At 35.4% G+C, this 13,275-nt stretch overlaps 1 protein-coding gene across 1 annotated transcript; it reads left to right on the plus strand.

The window, feature by feature from the left end:
• Nucleotides 1-7,441: 7,441 nt before the first annotated feature.
• Nucleotides 7,442-12,531, plus strand: LOC127976960 (MTOR-associated protein MEAK7). The gene is made up of 8 exons (XM_052581553.1): nt 7,442-7,599; nt 7,746-7,908; nt 9,245-9,475; nt 10,181-10,325; nt 10,597-10,995; nt 11,069-11,187; nt 11,762-11,944; nt 12,030-12,531. The coding sequence occupies exons 2-8, from the start codon at nt 7,750-7,752 to the stop codon at nt 12,147-12,149; spliced, it is 1,356 nt and encodes a 451-aa protein (XP_052437513.1). The 5' UTR covers nt 7,442-7,599; nt 7,746-7,749; the 3' UTR covers nt 12,150-12,531.
• The last annotated feature ends 744 nt before the right edge of the window (nt 12,532-13,275 follow it).

The following is a 13,275-nucleotide window of genomic DNA, read 5'->3' on the forward strand; positions in this document are numbered from 1 at the left end:
ATCAGTTATTGTGTAGAATTATAATAAAATCCATACTTTTTGACCACCTATTAGCTGTGTGTTTGTAACAGATCTTATCAGGAATAGCCTGAGTAGCAGGTGTTGCTGAGTGACTTTGGGGACTACTTTAATCAGATAAATAACATGTGAATGTTAATTAGTTTCTCCTCACACAGAGGGGTGTCCTTTGTATTGATCTTTTCATCAAGAATGTCCTGTTTAAGCCACACAAGCTCTCGGTCAGCCAGACAGACTCGTCCTTATCTTTAGCTCCCTGCCCGTTTATGGGGCTTTGAGAGGCGTACGTGTTCTGACAACTCGCTTGCTTGCTTTTCTACAACTCGCTGGAATACAAAATGTGTGTTTGAGAGCAAGAATGTTGTGCGTGTGTGTGTGGACATGTTTCTGAAGATTCTTTGGCATCTTGTTCACAAGGAAATCACTGCCAGCTATTCTGCTCGGGTCCTTCCTGCATTCCAGAGGCCTCCCAGTTCAAGCGTATTTCACACCCCACACACATAACTGAAGTCATGTGATGATTGTTTTGGTATAATATTACAAAAGAGCAACGTACACTAATGTTTAATATTAAGGGTCAGTGAAAGTTTTTGAAAGAAGTCTGTATATGTTCACCAAAGCTGCATTTATTTGATTAGTACCATAAAACAGTAATATTGTCAAATATTTTAAATAACATTATCTGTAATATATAATTTATTTTAAATGTATAATTTATCATACTATTAACTTTAATGTCTTTAATTTGTTTCTTTTCATTTCTCATTATTATCATAGTCGTGCTGCTTACAATTTTTGTGGTTGCCAGTTATAAAAATAACTAATGAAAATATTTTGTAATAATTTACAAATCGTTGCTGTTAGTTTTAATAAATTGATTAATAAAAGTATTAATATCTTTAAGAAAAACTTTTTGACCCCTACATTTAGTATTTTTTTAAGTATTTTGTACATACACACAGACACACACACACACACACACACACACACACACAGTGTGCGTACAAAATACAAATTATATTTAAATTTTAAAATGGATCAAAGTATTATTTTCTTTTTTAAAAGACTCCAAACCTTCAAGCATGTGTCAGTATGTTTTGAGCACATCTTTGCTCACCAAATTATTAATTTGCATGCATAAAAAAATTGTTAGTGCCTTAAGGCTATTTTACATGGAATGTATTTTGACTGGCAGTTAAGTCAGTATAGTATAGGAGTCTGATGACAACAAACACAGTGTTTTATTAATCTTTCATGGCTAGAATGGAAGAACCCAAGTGGAGGGCAGTGTTTACTCAAACTGTTGTTTTGCTTTATTATATAGTTTTCTGATGTTTCAGAGTTGCTGCCTAAGACGAATTTGTTTAAATACAAACACCTTTATTTACATCTGGGCTTAAGGCTACAGGAAATCTAGCAACAATGGCATGAGTAACTGCTGGATAGTTTGGGAAGATGGGATTTAACTGGGGCAAGAAAGGGGTGCCCATTGAGAGTGAGTGAATGGGTCACTTCGCAATGTTCCTGTGAACCATTCAGGCTCTGGCACAGTGCTGCCATTGTCATGAGCTAACAAGAGGCACTCCAACCAGCCAAACCTGGCTCAGTGCTCCGATTGTCACTAACCTGCTGGCCAATGTCCGGGTCCCCATCTCCAAAAAAAAAAAAAAAATTAAATTCTAATGAAATCATTGCATGCTTGCTTTATAAAATCACTTTTATCTTAAAAAAATCTTGCTGGCAAAAAATTGAATGCAGCACTGGCAAGAATTCATAAATGCAACTAGAAACATTAATCAGGTACCAACAAAATATTTCAGTACTGAACGAGGAAGCATCCTGACCACAAACTCTTTCTGTATCAGTTTAATTATTCCAAACAAATCTCCTTGAAGTGTTAGCCCACTAGAAATGCCTGTTTAACTGGGCTATAACTCATTAGTATCTGGGTCAATGAGCTGAATAACAAAGTTATTCATTTATTGATCAGGCCCACTTCTTGCAATCCAATGCAGAGATAAACACAATTGCAATGAAAGGTCAAGCGCAAAGATCAAAAGAAAAGGTCAGCTTTTATAGTCCCACACAATTCAGCTGTTTAATTATATATCTGATTAGAAATCTCAAGTACACTCCCTATAAAAAAATATATTTGTCAAACCATTTGACCTCATATTTCATGAAGGGTTCATTTAAATTTTAACATGTACTGGAAAAAAACAGTCAATATATTATATACAGTATTATGTTGTATAACTATACTAAAATGAGAACAAAAATGAGTGTGCAAGAGTTAGGGCGTAATTAAGACTATTTTTTTTTTACACAGAGCCCTTGATATTTTTAACCAGATACAGGTGCTATGCATCAGTCACACTTGAAGGCACACATGACATAGTTCAATGTGTATGTGATGATATTAAAATTAAGATAGGATACACAGAAACCTAAAAGGAGAAATAAACAAAGGGTTTTTTTAAATGAGTGAATTGTTAGATTCTTATCAAACAGTGTGTTTCATTGATAACAGTACTATGGTTAAGTATAAACACAAATGAGCACCACAGAGAACACAGCGTGTTTGCATGAGCGTGGGTGCTAAGGTTTTCACCATTTCCTGTATACTGAGTGTGCTACAGACTTTTACCATATAGGGCTGTGGCAGATAAAGGAAGGAGAAAGAAGAAGCATCGGAGAAGAAAGAGCGAACCCTCATGCCTCAACTTGCAGATTGGAGCTGCCACAAAAAATGACTACTCTTACAGCCAGAGAAACCTATCGATGGTAACGTTTCTCTCGGGTTGTGTCTGTGTTTAACCAAGATACACAGAGCTGCAGTATATGACCTTTCCCTGCAAATAGTTAACATAATATGCTAACATTAACATTTAACATTTACATAGTTATTTAAAGGTAAAGATAAAATGTTCAATATAATTAGCAAGCTAATGGTTGTACAAGATAAATATTAGGCTATGGGGAATTTATAAATATATTCAATTCAAGTTGATGTACATATGGCAGAAATATATAGAAAAATAAATTAAAGACGTAGCAGTAGGGTGTATATACAGTACATAGGGTTATGTGTGAATGGGTTATATCACTCATTTAGCCATTTTTGTTATAGAATCATCGCAGCATATTTAAATATCACAGTTTATAAATAACTCAACAGCACATTAGTTATGCTTCATGAAATAAATTAGATTTTTTACTTCTCTCCACATGCTGTCACGATTGATTCTACTTGCTCAGTTGGCACCAAACTTCCACAGAAACAGCTAAATTAAAAAAGGCCAGGCCTATGCCTGTACAAACTGTAAGCAGGTTGGTTTGCAGCACAATAGCTGCATTGTTGCGGTTTACACCTGCTCATTAGGACTTCTCTGTACACACTGACAATGTACAATTAGGTTGCAAAAACCCCTCATGTCAACTTCACATAGTTGTCCACATGTGACCTGCAAATTAATCATTTAATTGATTTAAACGGAATGTTAAGAGGTATGAGGGTTAGATTTAAGTCTTGGCATGAAAACCAATGCATTTTTCAGATGCCTCGCTCTAGCTATACAGTAATATAGCTATAATATAGCTTCTATATTAATTTTGAATAGTAGTAAATATCTCTCTGTGTGGTGGCTGGTTTTGTCTTCAAAAGAACTGTAAAAAAAAAAAAAACCCATCTACACGGTGGGAGCAGTCACAAAAACTCAGCTTAATAAACATACTAAATGATGTTTAGAAGATGTAAATTAAGAAAGGTTTTGTGAGGGATAGATGGGATAAAGGATGGAAATCCATTTAAGTTAATAGAACGTTATATGCATGAAATAAAACAAATGTGTGCACGTACATTTGACAGTTAATAATCAGCTTCCACTAACTCGAGAGAAGTAAGAATCTCAGCCCTGAGCACTCAGCACTGACACAGAGTTCAACAAGCCTCCATGCTGGGCGGATGATTGATGCGCATGCGCGGAACATTCAATGCGCTGCCGTCAGCTGCTGCGCTTCATTCATTGTTTTTTATGTCGCACAGACGTGAATACTATCCTTTCCAACTCATTTGACTAATTTAATTTCTGTTGTTGTTTCTTATTATTATTATTATTGTTATTTTTTACTAACACTTTCAGTTTAAAGAAATGCCCTTAAACGGCTTCTTTTAAAACTTCTGGTTAATAAGACTGCTGAGCGTCAGCGGGCATCACGCCCAGTTCTCACATGAATCTCATGCCCTTAAAAGGCGTTTTTCATTGTCTGCTGAGAAAGATCTGTAAACCCTACGGAAAAGACAAAGCTGATGATTTAAATAACTGTGTTAGTCTGCCCTCTTCTGGACAACAAGAAGCAATAGCCTACTAACATCAAACTAATTACACACACACACACACACACACACACACACACACACACTGTTGGGAAGGATACTTTGGAAATGTAATGTAAAGGTTACAGATTACAAGTTACCCTATTTAAAATGTAATAAATAGTGTGTAACTATTTGAATTACTTTATAAAGTAACTGATTACATTTGATTACTTTTTGATCACTTTAAATTTATAACGTTTTTAACTACAAACCCGATTCCCAAAAAGTTGGGACACAAATTGTGAATAAAAACAGAATGCAATGATGTGGAAGTTTCAAATTTCAATATTTTATTCAGAATACAACATAAATGACATATCAAATGTTTAAACTGAGAAAATGTATAATTTTAAGGGGAAAATAAGATGATTTTAAATGTCCTGGCATCAACACATCTCAAAAAAGTTGGGACAGGGCCATGTTTACCACTGTGTGGCATCCCCTCTTCTTTTTATAACAGTCTGCAAACGTCTGGGGACTGAGAAGTTGCTCAAGTTTAAGAAGAGGAATGTTGTCCCATTCTTGTCCTTCTTTTACTCAGCCATGATGTTATAATTGATGCAGTATGTGGTCTGGCATTGTCATGTTGTAAAATTCAGAATCTTCCTTGAAAGAGACGACGTCTGGATGGGAGCATATGTTGTTCTAGAACTTGGATATACCTTTCAGAATTGATGGTACCTTTCCAGATGTGTAAGCTGCCCATGCCACACGCACTCATGCAACCCCATACTATCAGAGGCAGGCTTCTGAACTGAACGCTGATAAGAACTTGGGTTGTCCTTGTCCTCTTTAGTCCGGATGACATGGCATCCCAGTTTTCCAAAAAAAACTTCACATTTTGATTCGTCTGACCACAGAACAGTTTTCCACTTTGCCACAGTCCATTTTAAATGAACCGTGGCCCAGAGAAAACGCCTGAACTTCTGGATCATGTTTAGATATGGCTTCTTTTTTTTATAAAGTTTTAGCCGGCAACGCCGAATGGTACGGTGGATTGTGTTCACCGACAATGTTTTCTGGAAGTATTCCTGAGCCCATGTTGTGATTTCCATTACAGTAGCATTACTCTATGTGATGCAGTGCTGTCTAAGGGCCTGAAAGATCACGGGCATCCAGTATGGTTTTCTGGCCTTGACCCTTACGCACAGAGATTGTTCCAGATTCTCTGAATCTTTTGATGATATTATGCACTGTAGATGATGATAACTTCAAATTCTTTGCAATTTTGAGAAACTCATTTCTGATATTGCTTCACTATTTTTTGCTGCAGCATTGGGGGAGTTGGTGATCCTCTTCCCATCTTGACTTCTGAGAGACGCTGCCACTCTGAGAGGCTCTGTTTATACCCAATCATGTTGACCTAATAAGTTGCAAACTGGTCCTCCAGCTGTTCCTTATATGTACATTTAACTTTTCCGACCACTTATTGCTACCTGTCCCAACTTTTTTGGAATGTGTAGCTCTCATGAAATCCAAAATGAGCCAATATTTGGTGTGACATTTCAAAATGTCTCACTTTCAACATTTGATATTGTCTCTATATTCTATAGTGAATAAAATATAAGTTTATGAGATTTGTAAATTATTCCATTCCTTTTTTAGTCACAATTTGTACAGTGTCCCAACTTATTTGGAATCAGGTTTGTATTAATCATTTTAAAAACATGCAAAGCAGGCAGGGTTAACAGAGGGATTCAACACAAAATCAAAACATTTCATCACTTGAATTAAGATAATAATAATTTATTTAAAGCACAGCCACTACAAAATCAGACTTTAGCACCTCTTTTTACTTTGAGATCATTCTAAGGTTAAATGCAGATTTAAAATCATAACAAGAAATAGTTTAATATCTATGATACTGTTTTATAAATGGTGATCGGCAAATCAAATATTTGGATATCTATGGCAGAAAACACTGATATCTAACAATGCCTTGGAAAAACAATTAATATTTAAAAAAGCATATACATAAACCCAAATAGGAGATGAAATAGTTATTGATTAAGCATGTGTACTAAATTCCAACATTGGTTTCTCATATTTTAAAGCAGTCAGTGCAATATATGAAAGAAATCAATCAGACCTGTCTGTAAAAAAAAAAAAAAACACTGATGTAACCCCCTTTTTAATCATCAACATTTTCAAAAGTAACTTTAGTTTAATAAAAAAAAAATCTCAGTAACTGTAACTGATTACAATTACATTGTTTATGTGATTCAATTTCATACTTTGGTTACATGTAACTAATTACTCTGCCACACTGTGTGTGTGTGTGTGTGTGTGTGTATCTATAAACAAATTATGAGCCAATTATAATACATGTTATAATTATGTAATATTCATAATTATATAAATATAGCCAATAATTGTTCTACTCGCTATATTATTGTACTATACTGTAGATGTATTACTTATTTTTTAAATGTATTTATTTATCTATTTATTTTACACTGTTTTTCTTTATTCAGTGGACCTCTAACACTTTCTTGTGGCCCCTCTGGGCCCCAGACCCCAGTTTGGAGACCTGGATTAAGTTATTTAGCAGTATCATATTTGTTCTCTATGTAGTCTTTAAAACTTTAATGCAGATACTTTTCTATAAAATCAGACAGCATTTGCCATGAAAAACAAAGTATTACACAAATGTTTGCATTACCTTATTAGAAATAATATTAATAAAATATAATATTCCTGTAAAAACTAAGATTAAAAAGTAATGACCGTAGAAAAAGTAGTTACTTTGGTGTTTATTTTAGTACTGGTAAATGTAATAGTAGCCTTCGATTTTATTATTTTTGATACAATTTCCAGCTAATTTGCCTCTAGGAAAACCACTGTAACTCCACCGATGACGTAGCTATGATTTAGCCAATCACAGCGCATTTTGTTTCTCTCCATTCATTGGTCGTCTGCGCGTGATGTAGTGCAGAACCAGGAAGAAAACTAGAAACTAGAAATATATAGGTATTTTTTATACATATATATATATTTTTCTCCTTCCTATCAAGCTACTCCTGTCATCTACACTCCAGTCCAGTAGGTGGTGGTAAATGCTCCTTTAAGTTGGTTTGCCAACCGCCAATACAATTAAAAGACAAAGAAGTGTTTTGTTTACACCGTGTGATCGTAAATAGAAATGTCACACTGAACCGCTGAGCAGGACTGAAAATCCCACTTCAGTCATTCATAACTCAACTGTATGCACTGTATTTAAGTTTTTTTCCATTATCACTTAGTTTCAGTCGGTAGCTCGATAAATATTTAATGTATTCTGTTGTGCCCATGACACTGAATTCCACGAATTAGCTCGTTTATCTTTACATGCATTCGTGTTTTCCTTCAGGGTGATGGGGAACGCTGAAAGTGTTGTAGCGCAGAAACGACTGGCTCGTTTTCGTCCGGATGAGAGACCTGTTATAGAGGGGATATTTGACAGGCTTCATGGATCTGGCTCCTCTGTTTCGTCTGAAAAAACGGGGAAGGTTTTATCCCTAGACGTGTTTAAGGTAAACAATACATTGAACTGGATATGTTATACTACTATACTATACTAGTGCTGTAGTCTGTGTGATAACATTTATTTGTTTAAGTTTATTGACGATTATATCGTTGTTAGCTTTAGGAAAGTTTTGCATGTCCTTAATGATTTTGTGTTCCGGTGTGAACCAGGGTTATTATATTTAAAGCTAAAATAAATAACTAAAACTGATATGAAAAATTATATAAACTATAATACTAAAAAAAAATATAAAAATCAAGTGTAGCATTAGTTCTGGCAGGTCACGTTAGTCAAGCTCGAATCAGCTGACTCTCAGCTGATCCCCATCTGTCTATAGGAATATGACCCCTATATAAGCATTTATATATAAGGTCCCTCAGTATTATCAGCAGTTTTCGCATTGTTCAATAGTTAATTAGCCTTCTCCATCCCCAACTCCTCCTCTCAGTCAGGATTCAGCCTTCTGAATCTCCTTTGAATCAGACTAATTCTAAAATGTATACATAATGATTTAACTTTATCAATACTGCAATACATTCATGTTGGTTCCATTTTGCTTACCCTGGGGAGTTATTGCTGCTAGAAGGGCTGCATGATAAATCGCTTTCAATATTTAATGGACACTTTGTATGTAAAGCTGGTTCTGTAATCAGCGGTAAATTTCCATTTCCTGATTGCTTTCACATGGCGCAGAATTAACTACACAGAGCCGTTGTTCAGTGACAACTAACTTCTAGGGTGCATTGTTGTGCAGGGAGTTCGTGCCTAGAACAGAACCATACCGCCAATCCAAATTGTATGCTAATTGTCAGTCATCTTCGACGATAGTGGTCCAGACAGAAATGACAAAACTTACACCAAAATTACTGAAATTTTAACAAAAATTACAACGAAAAGTAAAATATAAAATTCGAATTATTGTACTATTATAGTATCCAAGTTATAATAAAATAACACTGGCTTAAACTGAATCTTTCACAGACCAAATGGGAACTGATTTAGAAAATGCCCACATTATCCACATACAGTAATTACTTCCTCATGGAAGGTTACAGTTATAAATAACAAACCTGTAAAGATTCTTTCTTATGTTGAACACAAAATAATATATTTTAAAGAATTTTGAAGAATTAAACAGTTGTTGGTCCCAATTGACTTCCATAGTAGGGAAAGAAATACTATGGAAGTCAATGGTGGCCATCAGCTGTTTAATTACCAGCATTCTTCAGAATATTTTCAATGTTCAAAATAAGAAAGAAGCTCATACAGGTTTGGAATGACAAGAGAGATCCCTTTAACACACATGCATATTGACCTTTCAGTTTTCCTTTTATTCGTTTCAGATGACAATGGCAAAGATGGCCTCAGAATCAATGATAAAGAGAGTATTTCAGGGCATACACAGCATTGATCCAGGAGTGCCAGTGCCCCCTGGTGATGGGATAAGTCGCGAGCAGCTGGTGATTTTCTTGGCAGATATTCTTAGGGGAACTGCAGAAGAACGTGCACCTTTGGTCTTGGCAATGGCTGAGGGTGCAAAGGCTACTGCTACCACAACTGAGCAGATCAGAGGTGTAAGTATCACCAAAATCGAATCATACAAAGTGTTTCAGTATTGGTATTATTTATATATTATTATAATATTCATACATTTTTATATTTTTAGTTTTCATTTTATTTTTGATTTAAGTTTTAAACCATTTTGTCTGTTTGTTTATATGGTTTTGTCATTTAATAATTTCTATTTAAATTAATTTATAAAAAAAAAAGTTTCAGCTTATATTTTATTTTAGTTTTTTCAGCTTCATTTTAATTATTTTGAATGGCTCTAGTGAAAAAGTGAAAGTGAAGGTGACGTGACGTGACACAGCCAAGTATGGTGACCCATACTCCATATTCGTGCTCTGCATTTAACCCATCCAAAGTGCACACACACAGCAGTGAACACAGACCCAGAGCTGTGGGCAGCAATGTATGCTCAAGGGCACCTCAGTCGTGGTATTGCCGGCCCGAGACTCGAACCCACAACCTTAGGGTTAGGAGTCAAACTCTCTAACCATTAGCCACGACTTTATTTAACTATAACAACACTGTTAATTAAAGCCACAGTCAGATAAGCCACTTAGTTTGCTGACTCATGATAGCCAAACTCAATTTAACAATAAAACATCTCAATTCAACATATATATATATATATATATATATATATATATATATATATATATATATATATATATATATTTTTTTTTTGTTTTTTGTTTTTTTTGTTTATGAAATAGTTTGTGGAGGACCTGGTTTCAGCTGCAGTGCAGACTCTAGCCCACAGGGGGAATCTGCGAGCTTGGCAACCTGATCGCATGGGTGATGGGCCTCAAGGTGTTAAACTTCTGGCAGAACAGCTGACCTCTGAATTAAAATCTTCAGGTTTGTAACAGTAACATAATAAACACTTTTAAATTCAAATAAAAATGAATTATATGACTGACAAATGATGTGTAAATTATGTATATATATATATATATATATATATATATATATATATATATATATATATATATATATATATATATATATATATACACACAAATATAGTAGTATTAAACTGTTTTAGTTAATGATAACAAAACTGTAACCAACAGATATAGTGTACACCAAAATAACTATTTAATATAATTAGTCCTTGTTGTTTCTGTAGATCAGAATACGTGTGATATTCCTTGTCTGGAAGACTGGCTGTTCCGGATCCCAGCAATGGCCATGTTTTTGGAGCTGCTGATTGGCGAGGGTCTAGGAGTTGGGTTGCCCTCCTGTCCTCCCCCAACTCTGTTGCCTCTGTGTCAGTACGCTCCCTGGAGTGACCTCCGTTGTCTTTTGAATATACCTCTTCTGATGTTCCTGTCACCTCAGCTGCCAGCTGGATATAGTGCCCCCTGGAGGTTGCTGTTCTCCACAAACATACATGGGGAAAGCTTCACCCGGCTGGTGGGCAACTGCAAAAATCGGGGTCCCACTGTCATTTTAGTAAAGGACACTAAAAGGCATATCTTCGGGGGCTTTGCATCTCAAAGCTGGGAAGTCAAACCTCAGTTCCAGGGTGAGTTCGAAAAAAAAAAAACATATACAGTGTTATGCATCACAACTAATGTTTCTACTTCTTTTTGCACTAGGTGATTCGAGGTGCTTTCTCTTCTCCATTTTTCCATACATGCGAGTGTTCAACTGCACAGGCTATAACAATCATTACATGTACTTGAACCAGGGCCAGCAGACTATGCCGAATGGATTGGTGAGATAAATTTGAAAGGAATAGCACTCAAAAATGAAAATTAGCTTAAAATTGACTCACTCGCATAGAAACCATAGTTTTTCTTTTTTGGAACAGGTTTGAAGAAATTCAGCATTATTGTACATCACTTCCTCACCCTCTGCAGTAAACGGGTGCCGTCAGAATGAGAGTAACCCACACGATTTCAGTCCATCATCTCTTGTAAAGTAAAAATCTGCATGTTTATAAGAAACAAATCTTTCATTAAGGTGTTTTAACTTTGCATAGTCCATAATCCATAATAACGCTTAGTTCCTTCAACTAAAATTATGTGGATTATTGTGATGTCTTTATCAATTGTTTGGAGTCTCATTCTGACGGCACTCATTCACTTCAGAGGATCCGCTGGTAAGCAGGTGATGTAATGCCAAATTTCTCCAAATCTTTTCAGATGAAGAAACAAATTCTTTTACATCTTGGATGGCCCTAGGGTGAATACTTTTTTCAGTTTTCATTTTGGGGTGAACTATTCCTTTAAAAAGCTTTAATACACTATGGAGCAAAGAAAACAATACATAATTAACTGTCTTTTTAGGGTATGGGTGGTCAGCATGGCTATTTCGGCTTGTGGTTGGACTGCGATTTTGGAAACGGCCACAGTAGGGCTCGACCACGCTGCACCACATACGGCAGTCCTCAGCTCTCAGGAGACGAGGACTTCAAACTGGACACCGTGGAGGTGTGGGCCGTCGGGCAGCTACCTGAGGAACAGGAGCAGGTCTGTGATAGAAATGTTACTATAGTTAATTTTATATTTTTGGAGTGTGTTTTTTGATTCAAAAAGTGTTTGTGTTGACGTTCAGGATGAGAAGAAGAAAAGCGTATTAGATGCAGATCCTGAAGTACAGGCCATAATGGAAATGACAGGGAAGACCCTGCACAGCCAAGGCCTCCGGGAACCTGAGGAGGACGAGGATCAGTGAGGAAGAGAAAAAAGAAGACAACGAGTAGATCAAACCAGCAGTATTTCATTTCAGTGTTTGGTTTGGTTTGTTCTTTTACACTAATGTAGATATAGAGGAAACTTACTTACTGAGGAGTTTATACAGTGTAGTTTTTATGTTAATATGCAAAAATCCAGGAGCTGGCTTCCTGCTTTCTGTGAAATATTAAAATGTGCATACAAAGATATTCTGTCAAATACGGTTAAACACTGAGGAACGACAACGTGTGACAGAAGTCTACATTTCACATCAAGTATCTGGATGTCATGTATTTGGATTTCGTCTGGACTGATATATTTAGTGTGTTTAAACTGGAAGATTCACTCATTAAATGGAAAATAAATAAATACATAAAACAACATTTGTTTGCTTATGAATTGTTTCATCCCAAAAAATACCTGCCAAATTCATAAATGTGGAAAAATGCATTTCTCAGTTTCTCAGTTCTCTTAAACTTAAAGATTAATTAATCGGTAATTTCTGCATTTCTACTTGATTTTAGGCATTTTCAGAATCTTGTTAATTCAGAGTGGTTGGATGCTGTGTAATGAACTTTAAACTTTATCTTTGATAGATGCTGTATCTATTTTTTTTTTTTTTTTGAGGCCTTGGTATAAAAAAAAAAACTTGCAGATAACTGTTTATTGTTTGCTGGTTATGGTGAGTTATTCATATCATTTAACCACAAACAAGCCCAAATCATTCTGTTCTAAATCAAATTTGGTATATAGCAATTAAGCTTTTCAGGGTGAAGTGAGTTATATTTTTACAGTAGTATCCATGGTTATATATATATATATATATATATATATATATATATGTGTGTGTGTGTGTGTGTGTGTGTGTGTGTGGCCTATATAATGTATTTATTTTTTACATACACTTGTTACAAATGTAACATAACTCTCTTCTCGCCTGTGAACTTGTCGCATCACGTAACTTAAAAGCGATGTTTATTTTATAGTCTACAGAAGCTTTTTCTCTTATTCGCTTGTTTAAAAAAATAACAAGCTTTTGGGTACTCGGTCATTAAAATAATTTCGGACGACTAAATTTCCTCTACTAGCCAGCGCCCAGCTGACAAAAACAGGTGCTTTCATTTTCA

This window comes from Carassius gibelio, chromosome B18 (assembly GCF_023724105.1).
Source record: "Carassius gibelio isolate Cgi1373 ecotype wild population from Czech Republic chromosome B18, carGib1.2-hapl.c, whole genome shotgun sequence".
Classification (NCBI taxonomy): Eukaryota; Metazoa; Chordata; class Actinopteri; order Cypriniformes; family Cyprinidae; genus Carassius; species Carassius gibelio.